This window comes from Oryx dammah, unplaced genomic scaffold (genome assembly GCF_014754425.2).
Source record: "Oryx dammah isolate SB20612 unplaced genomic scaffold, SCBI_Odam_1.1 HiC_scaffold_26, whole genome shotgun sequence".
Classification (NCBI taxonomy): Eukaryota; Metazoa; Chordata; class Mammalia; order Artiodactyla; family Bovidae; genus Oryx; species Oryx dammah.
Genome location: NW_024070210.1, coordinates 26,304,503 through 26,323,777, shown reverse-complemented (window position 1 = coordinate 26,323,777; position 19,275 = coordinate 26,304,503). Strand labels below are relative to the sequence as shown.

At 42.4% G+C, this 19,275-nt stretch overlaps 1 protein-coding gene across 2 annotated transcripts in view; it reads left to right on the top strand.

The window, feature by feature from the left end:
• MTHFD1 (methylenetetrahydrofolate dehydrogenase, cyclohydrolase and formyltetrahydrofolate synthetase 1) overlaps positions 1-19,275 on the top strand; it is a 59,741-nt gene that overhangs the window by 29,659 nt on the left and 10,807 nt on the right. For both annotated transcript variants that reach the window (XM_040226271.1, XM_040226272.1), the window contains 14 exons: positions 2,694-2,821; positions 3,320-3,417; positions 3,568-3,741; positions 4,381-4,517; positions 6,327-6,373; positions 6,991-7,098; positions 7,231-7,305; positions 9,879-9,981; positions 11,850-11,926; positions 12,561-12,701; positions 14,158-14,226; positions 14,480-14,591; positions 14,685-14,824; positions 17,295-17,336. In XM_040226271.1, coding sequence (XP_040082205.1) covers positions 2,694-2,821; positions 3,320-3,417; positions 3,568-3,741; positions 4,381-4,517; positions 6,327-6,373; positions 6,991-7,098; positions 7,231-7,305; positions 9,879-9,981; positions 11,850-11,926; positions 12,561-12,701; positions 14,158-14,226; positions 14,480-14,591; positions 14,685-14,824; positions 17,295-17,336 — 1,451 coding nt within the window. The remainder of the gene's footprint in view (positions 1-2,693; positions 2,822-3,319; positions 3,418-3,567; positions 3,742-4,380; positions 4,518-6,326; positions 6,374-6,990; positions 7,099-7,230; positions 7,306-9,878; positions 9,982-11,849; positions 11,927-12,560; positions 12,702-14,157; positions 14,227-14,479; positions 14,592-14,684; positions 14,825-17,294; positions 17,337-19,275) is intronic.

The window sequence follows — 19,275 nt, the reverse complement described above, 5'->3', positions numbered from 1 at the left end:
CTGGAGGGTGTAATGTGGTCAGTAGAAAAGTGACTACATTTGCAAATGTTCAGTCGTAAAGCACGATGTTCCACAGCTAGGCCACTTCTTAGCTCACATTTTGATTATTTAAATCATTTGCATTGTCCATTCAGGGATAATGTCTTAAATCATTTTCCAAATTCAGGATGAATTAAGGTATGTGGGGTTTTCTTGTTGTTTTTTTACGGAATATTTTTTTTTTTAAGATTCAAGTGTAGAGGAGAAAGTGTTGGCCAGAGAAACATGTGAAAGTGTTCTTTCTGCTTGACTTACTAAAGACCGTTTGAGAAGGGCTGGATTAATAGTGCTTTATTTGGCAAGGTTATAAAAGTGGGAACAGATTCCTCACTGCCCCCCGATCCAGTCTCAATCTACTTAGTGTAGTGGTTCTGTGCTGAACCTTGTTACTAGGATCCCGAAATTACACACGAAGGACTTAAGGTTCAGCTGGGTCTTTTTTTTTTTTTTTTTTTGCCGTTCTGTCAGGCTTGTGGGATCTTAGTTCCCCAAGCAGGGACTGAACCTGTGCCCCTACAGGGGACTCACAAGAGTACTAACCACCGGACCTCCAGGGAATTCCCTCAGCTGATCTTAAGTAGTTTTGTGCTAATAGTTCCCGATGAAACAGAAATTCAGGGGCTGGAATAAGTAACCAAAATGTGTGTTGGTTACTGAAGCCGTACGCTTAGATCGTGACGTCACTTTTCCACTGACCACGTTACACCCTCCAGGAAACCCTGTCCATCTTCTCGACCCAGGGGTAGAACCCTGGTGTCCTGCATTGCAGGCAGATTCTTTACCATCTGAGCCGCTAGGGAAAGCCCATACATGTATCAGAGGCACTCAAGCCAGCCCTGATAGTGTTTGAAGAAGGAGCAGAGCTGAGCTCACCTGGTTCAGCATTAAGTTGTTCAGTCATTGATACATTTCCTGTATGGATGGAGAAACACAGGAAGAAAGGGACTAACATTCATAGATAGAAGGAGGTGTAGGGGTATTTTTAGCTGCCTTCGGTGTTAGAAAGTGGAAACCTATACAAAAGGCAGTGCTGAATTGTATTTCCTTGGCATCTTGAAACAACCTTTGTGGTTATGGTAGGAAATGTTCTCCTGTTGCCATAACTTGTTGCCTTATAATCGAGAAACTTGAAACCATCGCAAGGATTTCTGTCCCCTGCCTCCTTAGAGTATGTATAGAAAATATGTATCTAGAATGGATGGGGAAGGAAATGGCAACCCACTCCCGTGTTCTTGCCTGGAGAATCCCATGGACAGAGGACCTGGTGGGCTACAGACCATGGGGTCACAAGAGTCGTACACGACTTAGCGACTAAACCAACCACCACATCTAGAATGGGAAGAGAAACGCTTATGTTTGGAGAATGTTTTTTTTTTTTTTTTCACAGTTTCAAGAAACACAGTTTCTCTCTTTGAGTCTTCACAAGCCTCTGAAATAGGTACTGTTCATCCTTCTTTGCCCCTTTGGACTTTTCATGAGTAAGGAGCCCATAGGGGCTGAGGACTCGAGGTTAGTAGAAGAGCTGATCCTAGAGCCAAGATCGCTTAATTCTGGGTTTTTGGCTGAACCTAAGCAATGGCACCCCACTCCAGTACTCTTGCCTGGAAAATCCCATGGATGGAGGAGCCTGGTAGGCTGCAGTCCATGGGGTTGCTAGGAGTCGGATATAACTGAGCGACTTCACTTTCACTTTTCACTTTCATGCATTGGTGAAGGAAATGGCAACCCACTCCAATATTCTTGCCTGGCGAATTCCAGGGACAGGGGATCCTGGTGGGCTGCTGTCTGTGGGGTCGCACAGAGTCGGACACGACTGAAACGACTTAGCAGCAGCAGCAGCAAGGCTTTCTTTCTTATTTCTGGTGTTCTGTTCAAAAAGATGAAATGGCTAAGATCCTACCAGGTCCTGCCTGGAAGCCTTAGAGCCTCAAGGTCTAGCCCTGTCCCCAGCCCCTCCCAGAAGTGCTCTGAAGCCAAGTGTAGGATGTGCTTCATGTGTGAGCAGTGATGCATCGTGGGATTTTTGTTCTCTTGAATAGCTATTCTTTGCTACTGAGATTCGTAGTTGTTCTTGTATCCTTTTAAGGGGAATGTAATTATATTCTTTGCTTTCTGCATACATTTAAGTAGCTGCTCGTCTTTGGAATTGGATGTTGAATTGTTCCTCCAGCTCATGCCTGGAGCTTACCAAATGCTGACAGTTGCTGTAGAAACCGTATCTAGCAGCTGTGATATAGTTGGAGCTTTGTGCACCCAAAAAATTCCTTTGAAGGCCTTGGCAAATTAACATTTTAAAAGGTGCTTATTATATACTGGGTGGTTGGCTGTAAGAATACAAAACAGTTGGTATCTTATTTGCCACCTGACAGATGACAAAAGGATTCTCCTGGTTCTGAAAAACCACTTAAGCATCATGGGGAATTTTGCAGGTAGAGTAAGCTTCTCCCTAGGAAATAGCAAATACCTGTTACCCCACAGCTTTTTAAAAGTAAAGTAGGCACTTGACCCAGATGGGACAGCAACTCCTAAACTCAACTAAGTTTGTGGAACAAGCTATTGTAATAATAATTGATCACATAACTTAGAAATAAACACCAGGATTGCGATTCTGAGGCTGGCCTTTGATTTTTTTTTTTTAAAACCTCCTTGACCAGATGATACAAAACCAAGTGGGAAGAAAATTGTGGGTGATGTAGCGTACAAGGAAGCCAAGGAGAGGGCAAGCTTCATCACCCCTGTTCCTGGTGGCGTCGGGCCCATGACGGTGGCGATGCTAATGCAGGTGCGTGTGGGTGCAAGTTTCTATAATAGTTGTACAAAACTGGTAGAATTCTAGGGAGTGCATTTCTCTTCAAGCAGAAATGTCATAGAACCTACTCAAAATCTGAGTAAGGATGTGACTGTTTTGAAGAAAAAAAGGAAATGAAAGACCAAAGAAATATAATCAGGCATATTAATAAAGGGAATCAGGGGTAGCACGATTCTGATTTCCTCTGGAATGTGATAACTTCAGGGGGAAAAAAACTATAAACACCCTAGCTTTGCTCAGTCTGTTTTGGCTTATTGCCCTTCGTAACACACACCAGCTGAGAGGGGTGAGGCCCACAGCCCAGGGCGTCCCGGCTGCTCGTAGACTCTGGCCTACAACTGAAGCATGTTAATAATCGGATCATGAAGCTGTTCATTTTGTGATTGAACTTGAGTGACCAGGATTAAGAATTGAGGTGGAGGTTAAAAAATCATCACCTCTTCTCAGTTCCGTCTGTGTCATTTTGTTTAGAGCACAGTAGAGAGTGCAAAGCGCTTCTTGGAGAACTTTAAGCCAGGGAAGTGGATCATCGAGTATAACAAACTTAACCTGAAGACACCCGTGCCAAGGTAAAATATTTTACTGTTTAAAAACTGCGTGGATTGTTAGGTTTTTAACTGATGGTTAATGTGTATGCCCCTTCTGAAGGGGGTTGGAGTGAGTCATTACTATGATGGGATTAATAAAGGTTGATTCGTATTTTCTGTATTTCTTCTAAGTGACATTGATATATCACGGTCTTACAAGCCAAAGCCCATTGGTAACCTGGCTCGAGAAATTGGTCTGCACACTGAAGAGGTAGAATTGTACGGTGAAACCAAGGCAAAAGTTCGGCTCTCAGCGCTGGAACGGCTGAAGCACCAGCCTGATGGGAAATATGTGGTGGTAACCGGGTATGACTTTTGTCCATTTGCCAATTGAATCTTAATACTGATTATTATTACCAGAGGTTGCATTTGCACTTAGCATGTATTTGTGGAGGTTCTTTTAATTTGGTTTGGGCATTTTCATATGTGTTTATTGCTTTGATCCTTATAGCAACCTTGTGAGGTAAGAGTAGATTATAACCCTGCAGAGATGCGAAAATTTGTAAAAGTCATTCACCTAGTAGGTGGAAGAGGTTTGAGTCTTAAAATCTGATCTTCAGATGAAAGTGCCCTTCTTTTTAGCCCCAAATCATTAATTCCTTAGATCTGTTGAGCATTCATCTATATTTTTGTTTTACTGAGTTAAAAGCTAGTTTCTGAGACTAAAATAGAGAAATTATGTAAGATTATAGCAGTGTCTCTTACAAGGTAAAGTATATTTGCCCCTCACAGTCAGAAGAGCTAAAATGCAGGAGGTTTTTTTTTTTTTTTAAACTGGGAGGAAGTTACAACTAAGATTCTTGGAAAAGATCCCTTTCGTGTCTTTCATCTTTCTGATCATTCAGACTAAGAGTCATTCTCTAGGATCTGTTAGATCTGACCTGCTGATGCACATGAATTTAATTTATATAAACTTAATTTTCCTTTTCTGCTTTCATCTTGAAGAATCACTCCAACACCCCTGGGAGAGGGGAAAAGCACAACCACGATTGGCCTGGTGCAGGCCCTCGGCGCCCATCTCCATCAGAATGTCTTTGCATGTGTGCGACAGCCTTCTCAGGGGCCCACCTTTGGGATAAAAGGTATTTTTTTAAAATTATTTATTTTCAGTTGGAGGAAGAATAAAATGTATAAGTGGGACCGGACTTGGGTGGCCAGAGGGCAGCTGCCTCTCCTTTAGTCCTCTGGCCCACTTGGCCCATGAACATCTGAGGGGGTGGTGGTCTTCAACTCGTTTAGACACTAGATGGGGCTTCATACACCCCCATCATGGTACTTCTGCTGAAAGCTTTCATCATTTCACCCCAATTCCTACTATCACTGTCTGTCACCACACAGGGATTCCTGGATTGGGTGATACATAGCCAGGAGTGCTTTTATATGACTGATAGTCGATTGTCATAGTTAACAAGTAAAGGTAATCATAACTGCTTCCCAGGGGTTTCCCAGGTGGCACTCATGGTAAAGAATCCACCTGCCAGTTTAGGAGATGCAGGAGATACGGGTTCAATCCCTGGGTCAGCAAGATCCCCTGGAGGAGGAAATGACAACCCGCTCTTGCCTGGATAATTCCATGGGCAGAGAAGTCTGGCTAGCTAATGTCCATGGGGCTGCAAAGAGTCAGACACAACAGCAACTGAGCACACAGTCACAACTGCTGATCACCATGCTGACTTTTCTGGAGACAAAGACAAACCCTACAGATGTTTCACGCTAAGAGAATAAGAGAAGCCTACGCTTGTTGAGTATTAGGCTTCATGCTAGGTTTTTTGCTAAGCAGTTTATGCCTATTCTAAGATAGTTTTATCACCACTTACAACAGTAACAGCTAGAATTCAGAGGAGCTTGGTCAAGGCACTATCATCAAGTACCAGGGAGAGCCCCCACGTCTATCTCAAGCTCTAAGATAATACATTCAACGCAGTGTTTCTTCTGATGAGATGAAAGCACAACATCAGTAACTGTATTTCACTTTCAGTGTTTGGTATCAGCAATACTCCAAACATGTTCTTGTAATTAAAATTATATTTTTATTAATTATAATGGGTTAGCTCAGAGTTAGCTTCATCATTTGCTTGGTGATAGGGTATCATATATTCTCCTTACTCTCATGATTACTATAAATGTTGATATGGGTACACCTTTGCCCTTCTTCAGCCTGTTGTTTAGCTATAAGTCCGTTGACTTAGTTCTGCTTTTGAGCTTGTCTTAGCAACTCCCTTTTAGCTCAGAATGAGCCTTTTCCTGTTTATTGAACCCAGTATGGGCCAGCAAAAATCTAGCACTTAAGCTGTTTTCCACCATATGTGTCCTATTTAGGAAGAATTGCAGTCTCTGTGTTTATGTTGGTGTGTGTATTTTAAATATTCCTTTTTTTAAAATGCCAGAATAGCAGTTATGAGGGTAGGAAATTGAACAGGTTTGTCTTTATGTAACCGTCGGCTGGGTTTTTTAACAAATGTTAGGAATCACAGGGAACCTGTTTTTAAAGATAATGAGTAGGTATGTATGTGTTCATGGTTTTGTCAGTTAGAGTCACATTTCAGCTGAGAGACTATTCAGCATGAACAAGAGCAAGTGGTTTAGTCTGGTAAAGAAAATTAAGAAGCACTTGATCAAATCTGTCCAAATGTTTGTAAAAAGTAAATAGATAATACGGTAAAGAAAATTAAGAAGCACTTGTTCAGATCTATCCAAATGTTTGTAAAAAGTAAACAAATAATACTTGGTAAAGAAAATTAAGAAGCACTTGTTCAAGTCTGTCCACATATTTGTAAAAAGTAAATAAATAATCCGCGAGGCAGTTACAAAAACCGATTTGCTTTCATTTGATTTTCAAGTTGTGAAGAAGCGTGCTTAACATGAGTTCTCACCCTTGACCTGTCCTCTAGGTGGCGCTGCAGGCGGTGGCTACTCTCAGGTCATTCCTATGGAAGAGGTAATGCAGTCCAGGATTTGGCTGAATCAGATCTTTTATTATAGTTTTTCCTTCTTGGAATTAAAGTCTGTCGCAGAGATCTTAGTAGACAAATGACTCATTTGCTCAGCAGAAGCAATACGCAGAAGAAAAACATCTTAATTTGTAAACTTCTAGACAGCTTACTTTTTGATATGACAAGGACTTCAAAGCCGGGCTTTCAGTGGAAGTAACGTTAAGCAAGCGATCAGATGTGGCATGAGAGAGGGGAAAACCAACATGCAGTGAATTCAAAGTAATAACCACAGAAGTGGGAGCAGCATACAGGAATGGAGCTCCAGTGTACTCCTCGCTCACTGTTGAAAGCTCATGAGTGTGTCCTTTCTAGTCCAGTGTCGCTGTTGATCCCAGTGGTCTGGCATTTGTGGTTACTAGCCAGGTCTCTTAGGGAAGGTCACAGTTCCTTCTGAGGACAGATAGTCATTTGCTCTCGAGGGCTGTTGGGTGTTTGTCCGCTAGCTGTGCCCCCATCAGTTTTCCATTGGCTTTACCATAGGGATAGGTTTGGTCATGATAGATTGACTGTTGGAAAGATACAAAGAAGTTTTAAGACTGATGTGGCTTCTACCTTATTGTAGTTTAATCTCCACCTCACTGGTGACATCCATGCCATCACTGCAGCTAATAACCTTGTGGCCGCAGCCATCGATGCCCGTATGTTCCATGAAGAGACCCAGACAGACAAGGTAGGCTGCTCAGACCCCACAGACACTTGCAGAAGGTTTGAATTAATATTGGGCCAGTGGGTGCTGATAATGCAGGTAGCAAGGCAATGGGGTTCTTTTCAATTAAAAACTCTCGCGCTCCTTTTCTTTAAGGCTCTTTTTAATCGTTTGGTGCCATCAGTAAATGGAGTGAGAAAGTTCTCTGATATCCAAATCCGGAGGTTGTGGGTAAGCCTTTTCCTTGTTCTTTTTTGTTATTATGTGAAATTAGGTGGTTGATGTTCTCCTTAGAGTACCCTGTTTTGGACAGGTTCATTTAGTAGTCATAAGGTCATGATATACAAGTGGAGATTGGTGGCAGAGGTCATTTCTCATTTTTCTGTGGGTTTTTAGTGAAAAAAGCAGAAATCTGACCGCCTGCCCTCAGCTAAGAAAAAGAATGATACTTCCTTTACAGCATGGGTGTAGGAGTCAGGATGCCAGCATGGCAGCTTCTGGAGTTTCAATACTTGCTCATCCCAGCATTGGGAGCTTAGCAAGATGATTACTTCTGTATTTTATTTGAATCTCTAATGCAAATATATAGTTATTAAACATACACTGTACTGGATGACCCAGAAATTCTACTTCTAGGTATTTACCCAAGAGAAATGCAGACTTTTATGTGCATTCATATAAAAACATGAATTTTTTAGCAGCTCTATTAATAATCTGCAAAATCGAGAAACAACCCAAATGGCCTTCAGTGAATGAATGGATAAACAAACTGGTACATCCATACCATGAAAGAATGAATGAACTGATACAACAACTTGAATGAATCTCAATGAATCTCTTAACGTTTTGTGGAAGAAAATGTCTCAAACGGTTGCATACTGTATGCTTGCATTTATTTATATGACATTCTCAAAAGACAAAGCTATAGTGATGGAGAATAGGTCAGTGGGTGCCAGCAGTTACGGGTCAGGGGACAGTGTGACTATAAAAGGGTAGCACAAGGGAATTTTAAAAATAAAACTCGAAAGTATATTCCTGTGTTACTTTTACATATGAGAGAAATATTGTACATCTATAAATATCAGACTGCCTGGCACATGTAAGCATTCAGTAATTGGTATGTGCTGCCTTGTTATCAATAGTAGTTCTACTCACCTGACTTTTAATTTTTTGCAACTTATATTTTGATGCTGTAAGAATAGTACACAAGCTCCCCTGTACCCAGATGCAGTAATTATTTGCATTTTTCCCTACTTGCTTTACAATGCTGTCACATTTATGCATATGCATTTTTCTCTAGACTTGAGAAAAAATGACTTTTACAGTTTCATATTGCTTAGCTTCTCTTGTTTTCACACCTCCCAAAAAATACTATGCAGAAGGTAAGTCAGCTGCTACCTTGTTATGCCAAAGAATTGTGTTCTGCAAGTCTGGTGGAAAGAGCAGGCAACTGATCTTAACCTTCGTTGGTGGAACTTTCTGTCAGTGTGTGGGGAGGGGCTGGACTCAGTGTTTAAATGATCCTTTAAAAATCTCTAGGGTTTGAAAACGAGGGATTTGTCCATGGCCACAGAACCCCTTGACAGGTTAGAACTAGAACATTGGTCCCCTGTTTCCTGGTTCCCAAACTTTCTCTCTTTGAACTTCATTATCTCAGTCTAACCAACCCCCTAGCTTAGTCAAGAGTGGGTTGTCAGGACTTCCCTGGTGGTCCAGTGGCTAAGACTCCATACTTCCAAGGCAGGGGATTTGGGTTCGATGCCTGGTCAGGGAACTAGATCCCACATGCTGCAACCAAGAGTTTGCATACTGCAACCAAAGATGCCCCAATGAAGATCAAAGATCCCGCATGCCACAGCTAAGACCCAGTGCAACCAAATAAGTAAATAAGAGTGAATTGTCAACAGCAGATTCTCAACTTGGTGACTGAGGGTTTTGCTCACCTCTGTAAACAATATCATGTTCCAGGCTTGTGAGGCTGTTTGACAAGCTGGTGAGCACCAACTCTGAAAACACACCTGAGGTTTGAAAACAAAGTCCTGTTGGCATAGGAAGGAAACTATGGGAGGAGTAGGGCTTGCTGGGGCCACTCAGCTTTACTAAGAGTTATGAGAAAAGGAGAGTATGTTTTAAAGGAATTTTCCATTTCAAGATGTGACCACGGTACACAATGTAAACAGACAAATTTCCAAGTTCCATGGGGAGGAAGAGACAAAGCTTTCTTGGGCCTTTTGAAACAGTAAGAAGGCAGTAAACAATAGGGCTACTTCAAAAGCATGTACTGTGCTAGAGCGATGTCTTTTCTTTTCTTCTGCATTGAAAAGACTATTTATCCCTTTATATATTTCAAAAGATAAGCATATTATTTTAAAAAAAAAACATTAAAAGTGATTTCCATTGATTTTTATTGATTGTTACTTGTTTTGGCCATTTCTGACTTTGCATTTGACTTGGGCTTCTCAGTGGTTTGACTGAAAAGGCTTTGCACTTCTTTTCAATATGTTTGCATATGGTGAATTAGTATGACATGTTTTGGTCACTGTGCTTACATAAGGCTTTGGTTTAGGGAAATGCCTCTGGTGTTCAGTAATAGGGACAAATGTGTTACTAATGCCTTGGTACATGTGTGAGTGGTATTAATAAAGATTTAGCTAAAGGCATCATAATTTGCCCTTCTGAATTTAACATGGTTTATATTTCCTAGAGGGGACCCTACCTGGAGCTAGGGATAAAAATCTTTTTTAAAATTTTATTTGCTTTGTTTGTTTTGTCTTATTTTTGTTTTAATTTTTTTATCTCTTCAGAGACTAGGCATTGAAAAGACTGACCCTGCCACACTGACAGATGAAGAGATAAACAGATTTGCAAGATTGGACATTGATCCAGAAACTATAACTTGGCAAAGAGGTACCAGAGCAGGGCGTACGCCCCGTTGGTTCAGTTATGCTGCACACCCCATGCCCTCCCTAAAAGGTGGTAAAACGGGAGGTCCAAAGCTTGGGTGTTCTCGTGTTCATGGTTAAGGGCTGACCAAGATGACAACTTACTCCTTTTCCTGGCCACCTCTACTGGTCTCTCTCCTTATTAGCTGTAATCAAACCTCCTTTTGTTTGGTCAGTTGGACATTTTGCTGGCTCTTCAGTGTTCATTGGCATGAGGATGGTTTTAAGGAAGTTCATGTATAAACCAGAAGTAACATTTTTGCAAGTTTCATTTTATACAGCAAGTTTCAGTGTCATGAAGTAGAGAAGTAACGTTTAATCACTTCTTGAATCATGTTGCCCTTTATTCTTAGAATTCTTGTCTGGCATAAGTGACTTGATTTTTCTTGTAGCTCTGGAGCTTGGCAACTCATTTTTACCTCATTTTGGTAAACTCTCTTTTAACAAAGTAGGTAGCCTTGAAGGTCTAAACATTTAGCAAGTTGATAAGTGAGTTGCCTGGTTTCCCTGCCATATGTTGCCTTTCTTTATATCAGCCAGCATGGCTTAGTTTTTTATTTTGTACCAACAGTGCATCCATCCAAACTCTATCACTGCTGAGAAGGAATTTTTATCCAGGTGCACAGAATGCAGCTAACAAGTAATTTATTGACTGTTTTTTTAATTGTCATTGGCTCAATAACTGTGCTAGCTAATGGCATTTTTAAGGTAACTCTCTCAACATCTAAAACTACACTGATATTTCTCTTCCTTTGTTTCAGTAGCTTTAACCCTATGTATAATACTTTGTGAGGAATAAAGATCCAGTTTGAAAATTTGGTATCTCCTTCACTTTTCCTTTGCTTTATTTGTAATTTCTTGCTTTCTGAGAAGGTAGAAATAGACAAGGGAAAAAATAGATCATACCCATTGGTTGTTTTCTACATAGAAATTAGATACAAGGAACTTGACACTATTAAAAAAAAAAAAGGATAAGCTCCAACAACTCATGACATCCTTCACTGTCAAAATGGGGTTGTGTGTGTGTCTCCAAGTGCTGTACAAGACACTGCTTTTAGTGTTTAAATATGGTATTATGGGAAGAAATTTAGCATGTTATCAAGTACCTTAAAAATGCCTCTCCTCTGATCCACCCTAAAAGTATGAACTGGTTTGCCACTGTTGTTCATTTTGTGTTTTGTTGCTATTTTTGGCATGTCATACAAAAAACAAAATTGGGAATACATTACAATGTTCACCATAGTTAGACCTAGGCAGTGGGATTAAGAGTAGTTAGTAGGTTGATCTAAGCCATGTTTTCCAAGGGTATGCAATTGGATCGATGTTGTGTCATCAGAATGGGAAACTATTCCATCTACACATACTAAGGAAAGAGCAGGTGTGTCACCCAGCCTGCTTCAAAAGGCCTTGCCCTTGCCCTGTGTTTATGGCCCTTGTGGTTCTCAGGGTCGTGTAAAGTCAGTGAGTCATCCCATGAAACAGCACAAACCTCGGCCTTTTGAAACAGTGACCTGCTCTGTTTTCTGTGGAATTTGGAATATGCTTTGAAACGGAGTCCAGATTTCTAGTTATTAATAATTGTTTGAATTCTCTAAAAAGCGTAGACACAGCCACTCTACAATCCTGTCCTTGATTACTGCACATTAACAGTACGTGAACATCTTTTCTAAACTTGAACCCATATTCTAGCTTTACCATAAAATATGAAATCAAATGGTCGTTAAGATAGATTTGTTGCTTTACAATTCTGCGAGTTCCTTTAACTCTGTGGTCCTTTTTCCTTTCTGCTGTGCCTACTGTATCTGTCTTCTGCATCTTCCCGTTCTCCTGTAGTGCTGGATACCAATGATAGATTCCTGAGGAAGATCACGATCGGACAGGCTCCAACGGAGAAGGGGCACTCCCGGACGGTAACTGTTCCTTTTTAAGTAGATTAGTTCATGGGGACTGGATCCTTGCTGCTCCTCTCCTCCTCCGTCCTTTCCCGATCGATTGATTCTGCCGGGTGGTGTTTGATTCTGCCGGGTGTTGTTCCGCCTTCTTCCTTTTAAAGTGGGAGCGAGTAGGTGTGTGGCATTGAGCGCTCTTGACAGCTTTTGCAGTAAATCCCATGTGTCACCTGTGTATTTTCCCCTAGCATTTTCTCCTAGAGGTGGAGAGCCGCCAGTGAATATCCTTGCACACAAACTGATTAAAATTGTTTCTTTTTTGTGGCCGTCTTGCAGTACGTTTCTTTAGTGTGAGAGCTTCCGTGTCAGTCCCTGTATATTAGGGAAACCATAATCACATAAGCACAAGCTGCCTCCAGAGGGATTGTTGGTCCTTCTAGGACTTTCATTTCTAAAAAGTGTCTATTCAAAGTCTTAGAATATTTAATTACAAACTTTTTTGCTCTTAGGGGATTATTTATTTTCATTAAGTCGTTCATATGCTGTTCTTCTATTCTGTCCTTTTAAGTTATTTGTTTAAGCCTCGGGTGTAAAGAGAATCCATGCTTCTGGGTTTCACACAGTTTTCCTTATTGTGTCTTTTCCCTGCCAACAGGCTCAGTTTGATATCTCTGTGGCCAGTGAAATCATGGCTGTCCTGGCTCTCACCAGTTCTCTAGAAGACATGAGAGAGAGACTGGGCAAAATGGTGGTGGCGTCCAGCAAAAAAGGGGAGCCCATCAGTACTGAGGATCTGGTGGGTCCTGGGGTGATTCCTCTGGGTCTGTATTCCCAGCCTCTCTCAGCAGCTACCAATAACACAAACTATGGTGTAGTTAAGAGACTGCAATTAACTAATGAAGTCATATGATCTTTTTACTTAGTAAATAAATATGAAGTTCATAAAAAACACTTCCACAGAGAGTGACAGGCAGTATGCTCCAGTAACAGACCACAGTTTTCAGGTGGTTTGAGCATGTATATTCAACCTGTGAATATTTCCAAGAGAGGGTGTCTGACTTCAGTTTCAGAGAGCATCAGCAGTCCCAAGTCTAAGTCCCTTAGAGCTGAGCTTAGAGTCCCACCTCGGCCCCTCCCCGCAACAGGCCTCCTTGCACAGAGACCTCTCATCATGAGGCTCATTGGCCCCATATCCACACTGATGACCATATTGGAAACAGCTCAACCAGGTCTTCTAATGATCCTACTTGGCTAGTTGTCCACATCAGGATTATTTCTGAACTGTCTACATGGTAATATGAAGTTTGAAATGAGATAATCTCTAGATTAATTTTTAAAAAGCCTATTTGTGTTGACACACACCAGAATGGTTGGTCTACAATTAGTGGTATGTCAGATGAATTCAGAAAAGGGGGGAAATACTAATGTTTTGTTTTCACAGTTTCTGTATGTAAGAACAAAAATTGCTTTAAATTTTTACACCAAACCAGAAACCTAAAAACTCATGGAAATTGAAATCTATAGCTTTATCTTACATTGATACCAGTTTGTTCATCCATGGTTGGATGGCTTAAAAGAGGGTCCTGATAGATGAGTTGATGTTGAAATTCGTGGGTAAATTTCAGTTTAAGGTACACAACGTGCATGCATGCTAAGTCGCTTTAGTCATGTCTAACTCTTTGCAACCCTATGGGCTGTAGCCCATCAGACTCCTCTGTCCATGGGATTCTCCAGGCAAGAGTACTGGAGTGGGTTACCATGCCCTTCTCCAGGATACCTTCCCAACCCAGGGATCCAACCCATGTCTCCTGCAGCTCCAGCATTGCAGGTAGATTTTTTTTTTACAGCTGAGCCACAGGAGAAGTCCCAAGACACACATGTTAAATTTGGTTTACAGCCATTTCTGTCCAGACACCACAGAGTTACCTATACTTCAGTATTCTAGGAACGAGCGTTTTCATGCTGTCTAAAATGGATTCCCCACATGGATCAGTAACCAGAGCTTCACTGAGAGGCTTGTTTCCAGGATTACATATTTTTCCAGAACTTATATGTGAATGTCATTTTCATTCTCCATTCTCCTTTAAGGTAATTGGTAGCTTATAAGTACATGAATGACTGGTCTAGTTTAGGTAAAAATAATCATTAGTCCAAGATGGCCAAAAATGGAAGACATAAGAATGTTGAATTTTGGCTTCAAAACGGAGGTTTTTTCCTGGTGGGAATTAACTGTTCGTGCCTTTGTTTTGTAGGGAGTGAGTGGAGCATTGACGGTCCTTATGAAGGACGCCATCAAGCCCAATCTCATGCAGACATTAGAGGTGAGCAGAGTGACTCCCGTCGTCCGGGACTGGTTGGAAAGCACAGTGTCCCTAGAGAGACACTTCTTTTCCTGATCATCTCTTTATTCCCATTCTTCTCAGTTATGACTGGGACTTCACTGAAATATAAAAGAGGTGGCTTCATACTTGCCCTTTTTCTTTTGGATGTCAACTAATTTTGGTTCCCCTTGACCGAATGGTCCCTTTTGAAGCAGGATTGGCAGCTTCGCTCAAGATGTCTTGATTTCCACAGGGCACTCCAGTGTTTGTTCACGCTGGGCCGTTTGCCAACATCGCACACGGGAATTCCTCCATCATTGCAGACAGGATTGCACTCAAGCTTGTCGGTCCCAAAGGGTTTGTAGGCAAGTACTTTTGCAAAATCAGTGATAGACCATTTTTCTTTCAGCATCAAGGGAATTGGGGTAGCATTTTTACAGTTGCTTTTGTGCTTACAGTGACTGAAGCAGGATTCGGAGCAGACATTGGAATGGAAAAGTTCTTCAACATCAAATGCCGGTATTCTGGTCTCCGCCCGCACGTGGTGGTGCTTGTCGCCACTGTCAGGGCTCTGAAAATGCACGGAGGCGGCCCCACGGTGAGAATCAGGGATTCGAACAGTCTGATTCTCAGACATGTTCTGAAGGCTAAAGGGAAGCTGATGACTCCTGCCTGTGCCTTCATTAAGCTGCTCTCACCCTTATGGTTATTAGGGTACCAAAGCAGGGCACATCCAGATGGCTCTTGTGCTGGCCGTCTCATCACTCACAGGTAGTCCCAGCTCTTGGAGAGGGCCAAGTTTGGCCTCGTGGCCTACCTTTCTGAGGAAAACACCTGATGATATCCAAACCCCTCCAAGGACATGTGCTTGGCTATATTTACCGAAAAACTCCTTTCTGTTTGGACTGTTCTTTTTACATCTGAGTCCCATTCCCTCTAATGGTGCTGCTGGCAGCTAGCCAGCCAAACCATTTAGCTTGAGATAGAGGTCAGCGTGCCAGGCAGGACTGATAACAGCCTGGGCTGGGGAGAAGAGGAGGAGAAGGGCAGGTATGCTGGGACTCCCTCCAGTGATGGGGAAAACAGGTGAGCACGATTTTCCTTCAGCTGTCCAGAAACTGTGCTTTCCTCTATTCACACTGCTTAGAAATTGTACTTTTTGCTCTATTACCATCTGAGCCACTTCCCAGGTGGCTCAGACGGTAAAGAATCCACCTGAAATACAGGAGACCCAGTTTGATCCCTGGATCAGGAAGAACCCCTGGAGAAGGGAATGGCAAGCCCACCCAGTATTCTTGCCTGGAGAATCCCATGGACAGAGGAGCCCGGTGGGCTACAGTTTGTGGGGTAGCAAAGAGTCAGACACAACTGAATGCCTAACACTATCACTGTTGTAACCTTTTCTTCAGCATGTACATGTGAAGATACGGCTCTCTTTTTCAGGAATTAGTTGATGAAGTATTAAATTCCTATCCTCTGGGAGCTGGTCTTGTAGCTTGAGCAGTAAGACCTCCCTCATCTGCAGAAGAAAATCATTGTTTCTTAGTGTAGTGATCAGGGCTTTTCCTGATAGAGCAGTTCTCAAGAATGTTGGCCTCAGACCTTCCTGACACACTTAAAATTATTAAAGGCCTAAAAGAACTTTTGTTTAGGTGAGTTGTGTCTATTGATATTTACCAAAGTAGGAATTAAATTTTAGCATAAATAAGAACATAATTAAATGCTTATATAAATACTTTTTTTAAGTGACTCTATTTTCCAAAACAACATTTGGGCATTGTATGTTTTTCAAATCTCTTCAGTGTTTGGCTTAATTAAAGACTGCTGGATTCTCATCTTTAGCATTCGATCTGTTGTGATGTCACGTCACATAATCTGTGGGCAAATCTGTTGTAGACTTCCTGAGGGAATGAGAGTGAAAGAGCCATAATATCCTAGGGTTATGGAAGTAGTCCTGACCTCTTGGACCCCGGGAAAGGTTTAGGTCCCCACTAAGGGGAGAACCACCACCGCCACAGCCCAGCACACCTCCCGGGTCCTCCTCGTCCTGTGGCCGTCCTAACCCAGGACGTCCCTTTCTGCTGGGCTGCAGGACGGACTCCCTTTCTCTTCCTCCTCATAACCAGCGTTTCTCCTCTTCCATCCCCTCACGCGTCCTCACACCATTGCGCCTCCCTTCCTCCTGATCTCATGGTCTGAGGAATCGTGGGTGTGTCACCTGGCCGCACCGAGAGAAGAGCTTTGCACACAGCTCTGTCAAGAGGCTGGCCCGCTGCTCCTGTACCTCCTGGAGCCATGTGAGGCCCAGAGTGTGGGATCAGGTCCCAGCTTCGTGCCCCGCCTCTCTGAGGCCCCTTTTGGAATTGGAGCACCGTGGTGTCTCTGAGGAAAGGGAGCAGAGCACTCGGAAGGTTTCTTAGTCCATTGCCCAGTGGGGTCCCTGGGACCGGCGCCTGCACCCTCACACACTTCCCTGTGCGTACAGTAGGTCCCACCAGGTACCTCTGTAACTGTAGAGGAAGAAAATCCTTGTGTGTTGTTTCCCTCTTGTTTGTACTGCTCACGTGCCCCAGTTCAGCCCCCACGCACCCAGTTCAGCTCCACAAGGTGTGGGCTGGCTTGGTGGCCCAGCTCCTGAATACATTGCTGGGCGCATCTCAGACTCCACAGCGGACGTCTCAGGGTGGCTCTTGCAGGGCTGACAGCTGCCTTTTTCCCTACACTCAGCTCTACTTCCACCCCCGCTGCTGTGTGCTTCACTCGCAGGGAAACATATCGCTTCCCCCGCCCGCCTTCATAGATTCGTCCCTTCTCTCTTTAATTCAGTTCATGAAGGTCTCCCACCCTGCTCACAGCAGTGACTTTTGTTCTGTGCTGTAGTTTTGGTCATTTGCTCTAAATCCTTAAGGCAGGAAATCGCTTTCTACTGCTGTATATCCTCCACCCCACCCCCCCGCCCCCACCCCAAGGATGCAGCTTCTGGCTTTGAACAGATGGCAAAGCACTGTTAGAAGCTAAAATTTTACTGTAAGTAAAAATGCCTCTGATTTTGCTTCTTTGTCTTCCAGGTTACTGCTGGACTTCCGCTTCCCAAGGCCTACATAGAGGAGGTAACTTCAGTCACTTCTCATCGCTTGCTCTAGGATGCACCACATTCCGAATCAGCATTTCTCAGCCTGGCATATCTGGAAATGAGTGGGCTGTCATATGACCCAGGGCTCTTCCTGGGAGCAAGGGCCCCATAGTGTGCTGAACAACTGTACTAAATGAAACAGGGAAGAAATGCCTCATAAAACAGTTGCCCACATAGGATATCGGTAAAACCACTCCCCTAGAGCAGTGGTTGATTCTCAACCAGAAGCAGTTCCCCCATCCTAGGATATTTGGAAGTGTCTAGAGACATTTATTTTTGATTGTTACAATTGGAGGTGGGGAGTGCTACTGGCATTCAGAGCGTAGAGGCCAGAGTTGCTGCTAAAGAGGGGTGCTATGATTCGTAGGATGCCCCCACTACAAAGAAATAAGGAACCATGCACTAATCTAGTGGAAGTTTCCTTGTCTTCCCTGCATTGGCTGGTTGATTCGCAAATGCCATTCAAATCAGAGGCAAGTAGGGGGATTTTCTCAAATGCTTTTTTCTGTGCAGATTTAAATTCATAGTCAAGGGCCAAGGTAGGATCAACACCCTGGTTATTTTCCTAAGCAAGGTTTTCATAAACTGATAAGGCTTATAGCAGTAAGCAGGAGCTCAAAGAATTTTGAGCATACAGCTTCTCATGAGCGTATCATTTACCGTCGAGAAGCATCTTCTGGTGCCGGTTTGGGGTGGTCTTGAGAGAGGTGGGGGCACCATGTGAGATGGTAAGGTCAGCGGTTATCACCACTGATTCAAGTTCTCTGCCTTTTTTGGAGGCTTTTAAATTGTCAGACAGTACAGGGTCACTTTTCAGCCCCCAAATGAAGTAATTCAAAAGCAGCTAGCAAAGCATTGCTGGTGCCTTCAGCCTGCCTGTCTTCTGAGTTATGATTTGCCTTTTATGGTCATTTGTGTGATTCACGCGTAGGAGGGGAATTCACAGTTCTGGCCCTCCTGCCACCCCGCAGCCTTTCCTGTGTCTAATTAGAGTGACTGCCCCTCACTGGCCCAGCTGGTGTCTTCATTTAAGAAATTCGCCTTATTTAAAACTGTTCTCAGTCAGTCTTACATATTAATTGGTTTTCATGTGACTAGAGGTAAAGAATTAGCTGTGCTCTTTAGAATGTCAACTAAATTCTAATCTCAGTTTTCAATGATTAAAGGGGAAAAAAACATAAATCATGTTTATAATGATCTCAGTTGTTTTGTGTTTGTATCTTACCCTTTCTCCCATGGTTTTATGGAGTAAAAACCAAGCACTACTACTGCTGGGTTTTATCCATGATCTTGGGTACATATTTGTATATGAGACCATGATATTTTCATTGTTAAAATACTTAATGTATTTTAAGCTTATATAATAACATACACTTTGTAAAAAAAAAATTAAGATTATAATATATATGATATGAGTCCCCTGTTTAGTGTATCTCTCTCAACATTTAAAATTTCCTGCATTTGCACATGTATTTTTGTATTTGTCCAAAAATAGCATTAATTAAGCTCTTCATAGTTTCACAGTTTTAGTACATCTTTCAGAGGTTCTGTGCTAATACAGATTATCTCACTTTTCATGACATGTGCATGATACATATTTATTGAGTGTGTATATCATAATTCACTGACTCAGTCCGCTGTTGGAGGAGGTGTGTGTTGTTTGCAGTCTTATGCTGCAAGCAGTGCTCCAGGAAGCATATTTTAAAATGTTCCTTAATTACTTTCCTTTCAATTTCATAGTATTTGGTTCTTAAAGATGATATTTATCTTACTTCTGATACAAGGTTTATTATGGTTGAGTTCATTTAAGCCTTTGAAGCATTCCTGATGACTCTACATTTTCTGACAAATGCCATGCACAGGGCTTCCCTGGTGGCTCAGACGGTAAAGAATCTGCCTGCAGTATGGGAGACCCA